Here is a 15,406-nt window from a genome sequence, read left to right as displayed (position 1 = left end):
ACGGCGAAGACAAATAGTCTAACAGAGAAGTCTTATTAACGTCAAACGATACCGAAGGATGAATTGTTGTATTTGGTGGCGCCCAGAAGAGCGAATAATGTACAAAAGGCTTTCGAAATTTCTCCAAAGAACATTTACTACTGAGTGGCAATGACCCGATGATAATTAATTCGAATTACTGATGAATTGAATCGATGTTCTTCTGTGTTCTAAGTTATGTGTTTCTATTCGCGTAACTCTGCAGTGATTCAAAATTTCGTTCAAAATTCATCCTTTGGAACTTTGATGCTGCAGCATCTAAGGAAATCGAAATACTTCAATCTTGTTCTCGCACCATAGCCGCAGTGAATCATAAACATAGTTTCATTATTCCTGGAATCGTTTGGACTGTTTACAATAACGAGATATTCCTTATCTTGATGTGAGAAGACTTTCAACGCAGAGATAGGATCGATAAGCGTTATACTCCCTGAACAATCGTATAAGGTACACAGAAATATATGACCTGTTATGTAAGAGTATGATTGTATAACGGATTGAGAATAACAAAAGGTATTTTATCCGATGGTACTGTTCCATAAATAACAGTTTTTTTTTTCTTAGACGTTCGTCAGTTCTTATTTGCTTCATGAATAATTGACACATCGTTGTGGTTGAATATAGATAATAAATCTATTCCGAGTTTGTGTATATACAACATACGTCGTTATTCTAGAGTGCAAAAGAAATTTCTCTACGGTAATGCTGTCCACACACCACGGATACGACACAATTTTCAATGTTCCTGCTCGTATTTCTTTGTATAATTCAAAAACGAAGGCAATAAATTCATTTCCGTTTTCGCACAGAATAACTTATTAAGTATAGATTGTTGTAGAGATATTCATGAGAATTGAAAGCTAATATATTTCCTCCACAACCGAATACCGAAAATTACAGTTACTTAAAAACTGGTTAAATCGTCACGACCTTTAGCAATGTGAGCCATCATGTTTCGGCTCATTGCAGTTTGCGAACTCCGGTGATAAGAATTTTTTGTCAATGTTGCCACTGTAAGTATCAATCCGCCGAGACATCACGTTCTCCATTGAAATTTATAACGACTTCAGTTACCAATGATTTGAAAAACGTGACCATGGATTAATCAGATCGGCCAAAAATTATCGTAGCCTGTACCGAAGCCTTGACGCATAGGACATGAATTTCATGTTAATCAAAGGAAAAATTAAATAAGGTGACGTTGTGTGTAAGAATATAAAATTGTACTGTAATTATGTTTAGTAACTTAAGTAATTATAATAAGTATAAAAATGAGCTCGAGCAATTGAATCATACTTTCATTTCGGTTCACCGGGTTCACCTTAAAATCTCCCGGCCACCTGCCGAGTAAATGCCCGGATAGTAACTGGCTGATTTCTTCATGACCGTCAGCGGCATAGCTGGCAATACAGACATTGCGTGAGTCGGGCAATGGTACGGATTTGAGACGAAACGGCAACGTCGAGCGATATTAAGCATTATTAACAGCAGAAATGAAACGCGAGCGCCATGCGCAGTTCGTGTTCCCCGATGCGCCGTCAAGATGGCAGCACAAGGCGGAAGAAACGTGCATATGGCGATTCAATTCGCGTGTCAAACGTTACATCAACATGGCGTTCACGTTATGGACCTTGTTCGAAGCAACGCTGCTGTGTTTAAACGCGGTATGTGTTTTACACGAGGAGCGGTTTCTCGTCAAAAGTAAGTAGTCAATTAGCGGAAAAAAAGACGGCGTCACTCTCAACTTCGTATTAAATAATTCCATTCGACCTGACCCCGGCGTCTCGTATGACGTGTCAATTTCCTTCGTCTCTCTCACGATCGTATCGTGCATCTGTTATTTGCTCACGCCGTGCGTGAGTTCATTCGCCGTTGATATTCGATTTTCGAATTAGTAGACGCGTGGCTTGTTTCCTTCGCTCTGAACGCGACGAAAAGCATCTGCAATGATATACGGTCGCATTTGAAGCGACCCAACCTCGAAACGTGCCATTGTTGACATTGTTGAACGGACGCCATTTTTAATATAAATTATTCCGCATGCGCAGTGGGATGGAGCGCGCAACAAAATATTCAAGGATTCGGTGAGCCGCCAACAATTAGATCCCAATTGTTGAATCTCGTACGTTCCATCAGAACTGTAGCAAGGTGTAAGTATTATTGTGAAATGTGTACTTATTTGTGCAAATCAATTAGGGATTTAAGCCTGTATTCATACGAGAAATCGATGCTTCTGTTACAGTTCCACTGATATTTTTGAATATTTTAACAATCGTCGTCAAACTCGTGCTGGGATGAAGTTTATACATCGCGAACGAACCTGATACGATCAAACGAGTTTGAGAATCCACCGGACATGTGATGAATGTCCGTTAACGCTGTGCATATTTGAGGCTTACATCAAAGGACATGATTTACACGTGCCGTAAGATCATTGTAATTTTTTAAATAAAATGTAACATTTGTATTTATAATTTCGTCTTGTTATGTATTTTCCTTGCTTGTGTTGTTCAACGATGTAAAAGGACGAATGTGGTTGGAGGTAGTATCGGATTGTTATGTCGTAATATCGTATTTTAAAGCATATCAATTTTTTACAAGGGAAAGAAGATTTTGGATTTCAAACCAACAGCAAAGTAGCGGACGGCTGAAAAAAGCCAATTTTGTTGACTCTTAGTAGTGCAAAACGATCATTATTGAAAAATGGTGAAACACGCAATTCTAAATTACCTGCATAAGCAAACAAGTTGAACTACACTAATATATTGAAATGCTTCCAAGCGGTAAATTTTGCTTACAATTTACAACAGCTTCGAGTAAATATCACAAGATTGGGCATATTCAGACTGCACGTTAGAATATTTCAAAGTTTATTAGTCGCTTGTAAAAAACCGAACGTGTTTTGCCTGAATTTGGGGGATAATGACACCGAATATCAAATATTTTTACACTGTAACGTGTTCGGCTGATTTCTATCAGGCTGAAGTTTGTAACGTTAATGTAATGATGCATATTTGGAAAAAGTTATTATTTTACAACGTTAGAATGACTTGAAATTTAGTAAACTGTTAATACAGCATCAATAAACTCAGATTTTGTAAACTCAACTTCTTCAGGTATTCTAAAGGTACAAAATAGTAATTTTTGTTTCAACGTTTCGATACATTAACGTTATTAACTTTGGCTCGACGATTTTTCGCCGTGACCATATTAACGATGTTTTATTTGTAAAACGATTTTCCGTCCGAAGAAATTGAAAACGAGAATGAAAGGCAGAATCGTAGTTGAAAGTCTGAATGTTATTATAGGACCCTGTCTTGAATATATCATTTAATCCATCAAGGCACGTTTTGCTCGTTATTCAACTATAGTGTATAGTGCAACATATTTTTATGAACAACCCAGCAGATGCTGATCCGAATACAAAGCCAAGTTATATATACCTTCCACTTACATATACCTGCGTTATAATAAAATGAAGAACTCTTACGAAATTTCACGCTTGGTCTTACTTTCAACAATCTTGACCGCGTCTCGATGGGGGGGGGGGGGGGGGGGGGAGGGGGGAGGGGCGGGATCGGATCGAAACCTCACTTTCGTTCGCCAACGCCGCGTGAATTGGCCCAGAAACTGACGTCACTGCTACAATTGTGCCGAGAGTATTTCTACCGTGATAAATCCTGTCGCCTGGCTCTTCGTGATGGCAAACAATGAATGAGTAGACGAATTGAAAAAAATGTTAGTGCAGTATCTGTATCTGCGGTTGGTTTGATTTCATAAAAAATGCGGAATAAAAAGAACTGCTGGACTCGATGTTGCGTGTATACAAGTAATTTATATCGTGTGAGAGAAAAAGGACTGGGTATATATTATATATATAGGGAACAGTTGGATTTCGTAAAGTAACGAAAGTAAACCGCGCGAACGACGATACGAGGAAAATGTTGAATGCCCAGATTTCAAAACTTGCGGATTCCCGCGCAACTGTTTCGTTGGGTAAATTTTTTTTGTTTTCCAGACAATGAGCCACCGGCTTGCTAATTGGTTTAATAAGAAACTAACCGAAGGCCCGAAGCCCAGTTCTGCCTCCGTGGGATCGAAAACGTGAAGTAATCAACTCGTTACTTGGGCATGATCGAGGCTGCACTCGCCTGCAGTCCGTGCGTTCTCCTTTCAGCAAGCATTTCCATTTTCTTAAGCAAGAAGCTGCACCGATCGGAGATTCAGGGTGTTGCTGCCCTTGCGTAAGACTTTTTAATAATAATAATTGCCTCTCACATCGATGCCTTCCCGTCTTCCGTCGTAATTCACGAACAACTTCCCCGCGGAGTTATTCAATGCGTTTAAAAACATGCGTGTGCATCACACGCGTGTACAGAGCCGGAGAATTTCCCCATCACGAATCTATCACGTCACTCTGCCATTATCGGCGTCAAGAAACGGCCGGCCGCGTGTTCGTAACGATTTGAAATTCAAAATTCCGCGCAATTACGACTATTATACGCGAGGAGATTTCTCCGCAAGCGAAGCTGCTTTTGACACTGATCATTCGCCCTCCTTTTGCGGGCAAAACTTTGCATATTTGAACACATACGTAATGCGTATGTATATTTCGGTACGGGCGAGGGGAGATGAGAAATGAGCCTTGACGCGAGGCTGAAATATGGTGTAGGTAGGCAGGCGGACAAATGCGGCGAGTAACACGAGTGGCATGAACGTCGACAGCGCCCGAGGGCTAAAAATGAATCTGCGTGGGGTCTCGAAGGGTAATTACTGATTAACCAAGTATTACTCGTTATTCGAAAGCTGAAAATTCTTTGGCGTACGCGATGATTTCTCACGCTACAATCCCCGGTTTTATCGGGGAAACTCGCCCCTGATTCAGCATCGCCTCGTATATCATCTCGGCGGAGGTGCCTCGCACTTTCTCACCTAAAAACTGTGCGGGTCCTCTTCCTCACTCGCGATCTGGTCCGACCTCGCTTACCTCTCGACTTCCGAATAAACCTCCACTTCAATTATATCCCAACTTTCGCATCGCATGTCTCACACCGGTAGGCACACATACCTGTTGGTACTTGCATTACGCTTGCGTAAGCGTGTATACGTGTACACGCATTGTCCTTGCGCACCCAATTCCCATGGAAAAGGTGCAGCGAGATATACCAGGAAGAGAGATTGTAATTGATAGGAAAAAGAGAAAGAGCCGGATCTTGATTTCCGGTATCGTGTTTAGGTTCGGGGCGCAGTATCGTCACTTTTTAATTATCGTTGTAACTCGTACGCGGTGTCGCAATAATTATGTCGGCCGACATATGCATGCACGGTTCTGCAATTTTAATTACCGCCGTGGGACGTGAGACGGTTGAAAAATAGTCCCGCGGCAATCGATGATACGCATGTATCGCGATGATATTTGAGATGTTGCGATTTCACGATTTCGGTCGACTTTCGAACTTTTAATGACGGGAAGATTTTTACTCGGTGGGGGGAAGAAGGAGACAACGGCCAGTGTACCGTTGGAAAGCTCTTTCTCCGTTCCACATCCGTGGGAGTTAAACGTAAGTCCCATACCTCGATACTCCGCATCGGCGATGCCGGCTCGCGAATAGATATGAAAGTTTCCATCGGTGGGATATCGTCGTCCGGGCATTCCGGAGAAGATATCGATTCGGCCACGTACCCGTATATTCGATAAATACACGGTATTACATCTGTGCGCAATGTATTTCAACTTTACGATCAGCAGCGTCTGAACAATTTACAATATTGGTGAATATCGCATGGCTTGGGGCAACGGGATCTCACTCGATCGTACAGTCGCAAGTGAAAGGAGAAAGGCAGTCCTTTCGAAAAATCTGAGCGTAATAAAAATAGGATGAAGATAAATAGAAAGAGAAAAACAAAGAGGAAAGAAGCCTTATCGCGATTGGCGAACTGGTTGTTTCGGGGTGGGAAACGGGGCCGAATGGGAAAGAGACAGCGTTTGTTTAACGGTGGCGACGTATTATTTTTATTTTTTTCTACAAAAAAAGCCTTTATACAGGTATAAAAAATGCGTAATATAATAAAGACGTTACAAATAATATAAAAAAATATCGTACTCGCGTGTATTTCTCATACGTACAGTGTCTGTGTTCTCCTTTTTGTCTCAGGAGTGTTCGTGTGTATTTTGCATGTATATGTTTAACCGTCGTGTATTTCTGTGTATCAGGTGTGCACGTTCAGGTACGAGACTCAAATATTTCCGTGTGTCGGTTTGATGTTTTTTTTTTCTCCACATTTGTATCTTCTGGCACTAAAAGTAAGTTCCAGTTTCTCGGAATGCCCAAAAGAATCTCGACCCAAACTTCTCCCCGTTTATAGCTAAAACTCTCGTGCTGTATTTACAGCGCGCAATTTGATAGAAAGCGCGAAATCGAGATCAAATTTTTATTCCGATCTCTCTTCTTGGATTTTCGGTGTCCTCGTCAAGAAGATAGGCTGATGTTCGGCCGTTGTGCGATTGTAATTATAAGGCAACAAGTTCGTCTGCGTCGATCAGGTCTCGGTACCGATATACGTATCTAGCTGGCGCGGTTCTTCTTCGGCTAGCTTCGGTCAATCCGCGAATGCTGGCGTCTGATATTATTCCAGGGCTGACGATCCTCCCCCAGCCTCCAAATCCTGCCCTGATGAAGCTACGACTGTTCAGTCTTCGTCAAGGCAGGACATAAAGTGCACAGTTTCGGTAATACTCGTACGCTTCGTTTTGTCGGTAAAACGCCGTTTCGTAATCGTTCTCCCCGGACTCGGTGCGCGGAATTCGTCGACGGTTGCCTCCGGTCTTCTTCTCTATTCTAGTTTTTCATAAATATCGCCTAGAAGGGGACGCCGTAGCTGCCGCTTGGCCTGCTCGGGGCCCCGTAGCTCGAGCTGGGTCCGCTTGGGTAGCCGCTGAAGCTGGGTCCGTGGGTGATCTGGTTGAACTGGGCGACCTGGATGGCCTGTCTGATTCCCTCGAGATCAACGCCGACGACGCGGGTCTGGTAGCTCGGGACTCCGTATTGCGGGCTGGGGACGCCGTATTGCGGAGACGGGGCGCCGTAGCTCGAGCTGGGCGCGTAGCCGCTGCCTCCGAATCCGCCGCTCTGCTGGGACTGGAGTTCCTCCTTCAGGAGGATCTGCCGGATCTGCTCGAGCAGGGCTCCGTCGACGGAAGCGCCTTCGCTGGTCTGGTATCCGGTACCGACTTGAGTGTATCCGCCGCCGCCACCGCCGCCGCCTCCGTGTGAGTAGCCACCGCCGCCACCGCCTCCGTGGGAGTAGCTACCGCCGCCTCCGATCAGGCTGGGGCCGCTGTAGCTGTATCCCGAGGATACCGGGGGCTCAGCCAGAGCGAGCCCGGCTAGGGCCACAACCATGCACTGTAACAGAGGAAGAAAATGATGAGACGGGTATTTTCGGCTTTGTAGAAGCGGGGGGAACGCGGGGTAGAAGTTACGGGATGACCAGATTCCACGTTTCTCCGAGAGACGTACGGACGCGAGTCCTTGGTCTCTCGGAGAATGGTCTCTGTCTTCTTTTCAATTTGAGGATGACAATGCGACTAAAATTTCTACACAATCTATGCCCCGAATTCAGATCGCCCGAGGGTCTGACAAGGACGATGGATATATAGTTATTCCGATATCCCATAACTACTGCAACCGATTTTCGCGGCATCCAAGGTGCTATCAGTTGTAGTTATAGTCACTGTTTTTCTCGGCTTCGTAAGGGAATGAGTTGTTTCTTCGTTTTTTGTCTTTTTAATTTTATATCGTATCCTTGTCAGACACTCCAAGAATACAACCCGTCACGTTGTCGATACGTGTAACCGAGAGAGCGCGCACTGATCGTGTCAAGTTAAGAACTGTATTGAAAATTTCGTCCGACTCCCGTTTTTCGCACTTCATATACAGAGACTTTCGCTTATTTCGGTTTTGATTATTTATTATTCGTGATTTATTTATTATTTTCTTTCACTTTTCGCAGACCGAGATAACTCGAAGTGTGCAGTGTACGTAGCCGTATTATACGTATGTATATTATATCCCGACGGTAGGCCCAGGCTGGTGTTTCGTAGGTTTTTTCTCTTTCCTTACCGCGATCAATGGATTCATGTCGGCTTCTGCGATGCCGCCTCTTTCTGTGACTCTGTGGATGAGCCTACGCAACCTTTATACCCCCTTGACGAGCCGCTGGATACGTGGGGGGCCCCTTCCCCCCGAAGAAGCTACGCTGCCCTCTCTAGAGTGAGAGTATTTCTACAAGGAGGTGATCGTCCCTCCTCCGCGCTCGCCTGACTTCCCTTCGGTCTCGCGGGGCCCCGGGGCCCACCGGCTGTCCGCCGATCCCGCGGTTTATACCGTCGCGGCATAGCCGCGGACTTCCTCTCTGACAAACAAATTTTTTCCCTAATTATCTTCTCTCTTCTTTACATACCGTTGCGCAAATCACTCGGCGTCGCTTCGGATCGTCGCCTAATCGACCCGAATCGGGTCCTGCGACCGGGCCGAGGCTGCGTCCTAGACCTCCACGGGGAACAGCTTCTCCTGCAGGTGCTCGCCGACGGCTCTATCTACTTGTAGCTGCGTTTTTCTATTCGTCCCAGGGTTCGCGCTATCGACGCGTGTTGCGTCATCGACGAGCTGATCGCGTTTTCCCGTCAATTGGGATCAAGATGATTGTCCGTCTGGAGCCTCGAGGCTTTGATCTGGATATCCGGTCAGGATCGTGACGGAGTTACGTGCGACGGATCGGATCGTATTTTTTAGTAAATTTTTACAGTTTTTCAATTCCGTTTTTACCAGTCTAGATCCAGTAGCAGTGTCGGCAGGACACCGCTTAGGAAAGACCTGCGAATCTGTGCCACTGGAAGGATCAAAGGTTACGCGTTACACTTGAATTAATTTAAACGAGTGACGAAACAAGCCGATTTCGACTTACGCCACGTGACACGCTCTGCTCGCGTCTCGAATTGCAGACGAGAGTTTAATATCTGCGGAATAGTAAGAAGACTGTGACGTTGAATTGTTGCTGCCGTGGCATGAATCTATAAAAAAATACGTTGGGCAATATTTGTTGAGTCCGTGATGCCGTTGTGCGTTTGCCGTCTCTCAAAATTTTATTAGATTCTATAACACGCAAGGCGAATGAAAAATAATCATCCGGAATAAAGAGAATTGTTAGTTCATATCCCCGTTAGGATAGCGACGTGATACTGGCTTTATTAGTCACAGTTAATTCTGTTCTTGCAACTCTTGAAGATTCCGGATTCAATTAACCTCTTTAACTTCAATTTTCTTCACTCTAACTTGTTAATTTCATGCAAATAGAACGCGCGAGGTGAATTTCGCTCGCAGGCTTAATTTGGAGACTGCGGTACAAGATGCACTGAATGATAAACCTGACATCAATTTCAGGATTTCCTTAACCCGCTCCCTAATCTCCTGTGGAATTTTCTTTGATCCTCGATTAACACGTGTTTACGAAACGAGTATTTCATTATCAAACACCGAGTTTCATCATAGGAAAGAACGGTACATGGTGGGTACGTAGAATGCGAGTCGCAGGATAGAATTCCATTATGACCGGTCTGATTAATTGCTGCTCGTAGACCTGAAGAATCGGATATTGAGCAAGGTGCATTCCTGGGACCAATTGCCCCCGACTCATTTTCGAGCGGAGAAACGGACGGCGCCAGTGATCCGCAACGAGGGGTCGACGGTTTGATTTTGGTAGAAAGGACGAGGTTAATGTCAAAGGTGAGACGGGAGTCGTCATGAGCTATGTAGTGCGCTTAGGGAAATCAAACTCACGGTTATTCACTGGAATTTGACCTCGTTTCGCACAACTGGTGGATGCTCTATGGCCACGTCTCTTCACGGCCGGGCGAAATCTACTTTTCGCGAGGAATGCATAAACAAAAAGAATCGGAAACTAAAAAAAAGAACGATCAAAACCAGAGATAGAAATCCGTTAATAAGTCACAAGCTCAGGCGACTGCGTGACGCATCCTGATTCAACTTATTTCTATCTATAATTTTTGGAAGCATTCGATTCAAGAATTTCTCGGTTACAGAAATTTTCCGCAGAGAAAAACTTGCGTGAGACTGCTTATCGTTTCAGTTCGGAAATTTGGCGAGCAGCAGGGAAACGAACACTGGAATTACGGGCATCCGTGGGAAAACTTGAAAAGCATTTTATGTAGGAATGGAAAGGTTTAATTGGCCTAATTACTACCGAGATTCCGCGCCTTCGATTCCAAATTGTTTTAGGCTCCTTTTACCAGGGATACACGTTGAACCAACCGTGCATCGCGATGTCGTCACCGGAAGTAGCAGGGTAGAACAGAACTCGTTTCCCCATTGTGCCATTCGTGTCTGGCAGTGTTGTAGTTGATACAAGCGGGAACTCGTTCGCTTTCTTGGTATCAAATTATCATTCTAATTAAAATACACAGGATAGGTGTAGCGATTGAGGTAGGAACAACCATCGGGTAAATAAAAATGAATGAATTCACGAAAGCGTGACTAAATAATCACTAAAATTAATCTGACCCCCGATTTCTGACTTCAAGTTATAGCATCTGATTTGAATTATTCACTAATTTTCGACAGTTCGATTCAATCTCCGTCACACTTTATATATTTATTACTCTATGAAATGGAACGTTGACAAAACAACATTTGTGACTCAACTGTGTTCGGGAGGCAAAATATTTACTCAGTCAAGGCAGTAGCATAACCGTTTGCAAATATAACCAACGATACTCGGTACACAACGAACTCACTTTTCACATACACACGAAAGACTTGCCACTAATACGATTGAAGTTGCGCGTGTAGCATATTTCAGTATTCAAGAGTCCGAACTTATTCATATTCATGGATACGTAGATGTCTGTATATGCAAACAGATACACGCACGCATGACAACGCGTTCAAAAATCAGTGGCAAAATTAGTTTCGTAATAAGATTATGATTTTACTATGAGTACAGACATACCTCCCATGTGCCGATAAGAAATAACAATTTTTTATTTATTTATTTATTTTATTTTTTTGCCAAACCGTACGGTAATTAAAGAGTCATTTGATTTTAATTTCTCAAATTCCTTATAATTTCTCTTTTCAACGCAAGAACGAATCCGCACGTTGATAAGTTCAAAGCTTACCTTATAAATATTTCACCAAAGTTTGCGTTATAACGATATAAAATTTCGTTGATGAGAGAAACTTTTTGTGAGCGTATATCTTAAACGCGGTGTTTACTCAAAGAAATAAGAAAAAAAAAGGAAAGAAAAAAAAAAAGTAAAAAACACTTTATTGCACCGTCGTTTTACTGCTAATGACGAAGCCCGGATCTATTTGCACGCTGAGAAGCCGAGGCGCAACTTGCGACTGAGTTACATGCAATCCACGACGCGTATAATCAGATTATAACACCGCACGCAACACGTAGAATTAATTGCTAACTATCATCATGAACGAATTGTCACGAATTCTTGATTGTCTATAAAAATGAAATTCTAGAGCGATTTCTTTATGCCCAAACTCAAGCATGCGATAACGAACCCAGTTTTCGTTAACCATCGTCCATCGTCGTATTAGAACAACGTTAAACGACGTGACATTTAATGTGACTTTTTGTGCTTACCTACTCCGTTTTATTTTCTTTATTTCATATCGCGATGATCTAAGTTCAACCTCGGGGCCGAACATGGTAGCAAGTGGTTCTGCAAAGTGGGCCAAGACGAAGCTCTTGACTTTTTGCTCCTTCATATTTATATTGAAGAGATGATCGCAGACCTACGGGGATCGCGTCAATTTTTATCATTATTTTCTTGTTTCTTACTTCATGAAGGTTATACACGTTGTGTGAAAACGTTGCAGTGTATTTACAATCGCTGGTTGTATCCTATTGTAGCATCACCTGAACGCGTAACTTTCACCGAGTATATTGCTTGATTCCTGCAACGAAACGATTCCAGAACTACGACACGAGCTGCTGCATCGTCCGTTTCTCTTCCTATTGTGTTTTATTCGTGCGCGATTACCGTATAGTCCTTGATCGTGACATCATTGATTCTTAATTTTCTAAACTGCATCGACGCAGCCATACTATATTGCCGTAACGCAGCCGATCGTTGACGTCACAAATCGTTCGTTTTCCCGGATCGTTAAATCGGGACAACCTCATCACAGCTCGATTAACGAATAGCGTCAGCTTATGTGGGTCAAGAAAAAGCGAAATTCATGAAGGTCCTCCTCGTCGCTGTCGCTAACCGGTGGTGGTCAGTCCGATCACTCCGCAGGTAACTAGCGGAGGTCCGAGACGGCCACATGATCTCCAATCGTCTGCGGCCTGAAGTCGTAACTGGTGAGAAATTGGGTCGCATGGTCTGCCTCTTCTCACCTTTCAACGGAAACGGTATAACAGAGTGTCCATGGCGAATCAGCCTGCAAGTGTAGGCACCTGTTCCATGGAGATAAAGCAGAACCACACCGCGTACCGTGTCGAAGCGTTGGCGAAGTATAAATTTTTGGTGAGAAAGTTATACGTTGCATATTGATATAATGCATTAACGCGGCACTTGACCACGACTCGCAATGGGCTTGATCCGACGATCGTTCGAAACCCAGTTTTCGATGATAAGTATGGATAACATCAGAAGAGTCGATCATTAAAGAGATTGGCTCCGATGTATAATTAGGCTCGAGAGATCACAAGCAATCTTCTTTTTATTCGCCTATAGCAGGATAAAAGGAAAAAAGATCACTCTCTCTCTCTCTCTCTCTCTCTCTCTCTCTGCCGGACTCGTAAAAGATGCACGCAGTCGTCCGAGATCTCAGAGATGTAAACGAATGCAGTTATAATGCAGTACCCTCCGCCTAGGCATGGCGAGTAGACGAGAGTTGTTTGCGAAGAAGTATACTTACGTAACGCCGGTACTGGCCACTCTAATAAAGGACACACTTTTAGAACGCACTAACAGCGAAGAAGTGCAACGGTACAGTTACCCGTACATATATATAAATATATATATAAATATATATATGCGTTAGGAAAGAAGCTTGCAGTATATCGAGTTTACACCGAACATGCACTCGAGGTCTTGTTCCACCTGAGACAATTTTGATTACGCTTAACGGGGCATCAAGTTTGCGAAGCTATAACGCATACTGTTCTCTCACTTTTTACTTCCTGATCGAAAGTGAGTTACGTGAGATGAGGCAGCACTGTATCCAATCATCTAGTCTAGTCCAGCGTGCCCCTACACCTTAGGTACCGCGCATCTTTCCTGAACAAGAAACGTGGGCTGCATGCTCGGCCCGTAACGGCGAAGAAGTGTTGCCATCAGGAAGAGAAATACTCGAACCGTCATTGTACCATCCTCGATGCGTCGCTTCCGCGTGTTTACCTTATACCTGTAGTAATCACCATATACCTAAAAGAAACCGGTCATCTATCCTTCGGACGGACAATTGCATGGTGTGGTAAATGGATAGTTCTGGTTGCCTTCGTTGCGCGATGATGGTAATGACGACCATACGGTCTTCACAGCACTGGAGGCAACGGTGATGCTCGAGAAGGCTTTCGGTCAACGTTGTGATCATCGTAAGGCTTGAATACAGTGGTCGCATCGTTCGCCACGAACTCGAGGAATTTTGTCCAATTTTGTCTCCACTGTGGTCCGTCTATAAACCGATTCTCGTGAACTATCGACAGGTGTTTTCAGACATTTTCACGAGATGAGTGTAAGATTTGTCGTCGCGAGATCCTTGTGATTGTTACATTTTCACCAACCATGCTGCTGCAGAATAAACGGACTCGGTAGTGCAGGTCACCGAGTACTCTCGATTGACCGACTGACCAGATGAGTCAAGACATAAAACTTTCACATGCACGTACAGCGTCAGGTGTTCACGGTTCCGGAAACGTCCTACTGGTTTAAGAATCGTATTTAATAATTCTGGATCTCGTCGAATAATTGTCCTAGCAGCACGACTCGTGTTAACAACAAAGTTTAGTTGTGCAAATTGTTATTCCGATAGTACGATAGTGTTAAAGCTCTGGCTTACATCACTTTCTGTCGCCACTATTGCGTATATCATTGGTCATTTGTGACACTAAAGTTCTATTTCTTGTAACAGCGATTCAGTCTGTTTTCATAATTTTAATAGCGAAATGGAATCTTCAGAATGTCTTGAATAAGAATATCCAAACGTAAAAGATTCCCTTTGCAAGTGTAGACCAGAGGGTTGAAAATTCGTTGTTTGTAAATTAGTTCCCCCAAAAAAGATATTGTAGCCGATAATGTTGCGTTATTCGAATTACATATTTGCAACGGAAAAACGGCACAACAAAGATTGTAGAAAAGCTTGCAACAATCATCCAGCAAAACTCCGAGATTCGGTACTTTCTAAAATCGATATTCACACGAAAATAAAACTGAAAAAGTAAAATATCAGAACCATCGACGCGAAAGACGATCGTGGAAGAAAGGCAAGGATATGTAACAACTTAAGACTCGAAGAGCTGAAAATAAACAAAGTAGCGAGGAAAGAAATGTTTGTCAGTCGTCGCACGACGTCAAACGACGAAAGATATTACATGGTAGGAACAGGGCTGACGAGTTTAAGAATAGCAGGTATTAAATTAGCGTCGACTGCCTCAACAATAACCGCAATTGTAGGGAATGATTTACGTCCATGTCCCCCTATGCCGTGCATGCGGTGAGCTACACTGATGCATTCAAGCCGCTGAAGCAATTGCACGAGTATTACGGCCGAGCTTGTAGCTGCGCATGCTAAACTCCCGCAATACAACCGACAACGTCTTTCCCGTACCTACAACGAAGAAGGGACGACGTGCGAGTTGAAATCGCGCAAAATTTCAGCAAATTATATGAAGATCGGCTTATAGTTGTAGGAGACGGGGTCTTCCCAGTGCGAATAAAAAACTGACCGTCGCTGTAAATTCCGGCAGAGATCCGTGTGTGCGTGCACAGATGGACTCGAAGTCAGCACACAACGACGAGCACGCGTGAATGCACGTGCATACGTCGGAGATAGATCAGGGATCCAGAGAAGTCCGGAGAGGCCTGGGGCATACTTTCGCTTGACCGCGCGGTCGAATCTCGCTTCGTAATCCTCGGCTGCACTCTTGCCCTCCCTTCAGTCTTCGCCAATTATTACTGATTCTCGGCCGCCGATCACCCGCCGTCGATGGGAGCACAAAGTCGGAAGTATGCTGCAGGACTTCGGCCATGTCGAGTCTACGACGTCGATCCTCGCTCTTGGTACGGATGAGGCTCAAGGAGCGAAAGTCTCTGGAAATTGGA

At 43.9% G+C, this 15,406-nt stretch overlaps 2 protein-coding genes across 2 annotated transcripts; one reads left to right on the top strand and one right to left on the bottom strand.

The window, feature by feature from the left end:
* Positions 1-1,580: 1,580 nt before the first annotated feature.
* On the top strand, positions 1,581-2,513 carry LOC124222445 (immediate early response 3-interacting protein 1). The gene is made up of 3 exons (XM_046633422.1): positions 1,581-1,740; positions 2,088-2,189; positions 2,282-2,513. Exons 1-3 carry the CDS (start codon positions 1,650-1,652, stop codon positions 2,335-2,337), a joined length of 249 nt encoding a protein of 82 aa, XP_046489378.1. The 5' UTR covers positions 1,581-1,649; the 3' UTR covers positions 2,338-2,513.
* A 3,726-nt stretch (positions 2,514-6,239) lies between these two features.
* Positions 6,240-8,316, bottom strand: LOC124222443 (pro-resilin). The gene is made up of 2 exons (XM_046633420.2): positions 8,163-8,316; positions 6,240-7,445 (listed from the first exon to the last, which is right to left on the bottom strand). The coding sequence occupies exons 1-2, from the start codon at positions 8,178-8,180 to the stop codon at positions 6,900-6,902; spliced, it is 564 nt and encodes a 187-aa protein (XP_046489376.1). The 5' UTR covers positions 8,181-8,316; the 3' UTR covers positions 6,240-6,899.
* Between the last annotated feature and the right edge of the window lie 7,090 nt (positions 8,317-15,406).

Source organism: Neodiprion pinetum, chromosome 6, assembly GCF_021155775.2.
Source record: "Neodiprion pinetum isolate iyNeoPine1 chromosome 6, iyNeoPine1.2, whole genome shotgun sequence".
Lineage (NCBI taxonomy): Eukaryota > Metazoa > Arthropoda > Insecta > Hymenoptera > Diprionidae > Neodiprion > Neodiprion pinetum.
The sequence above is the reverse complement of the archived record's forward strand: the minus strand, read 5'-3'. Positions and strand labels throughout refer to the sequence as shown.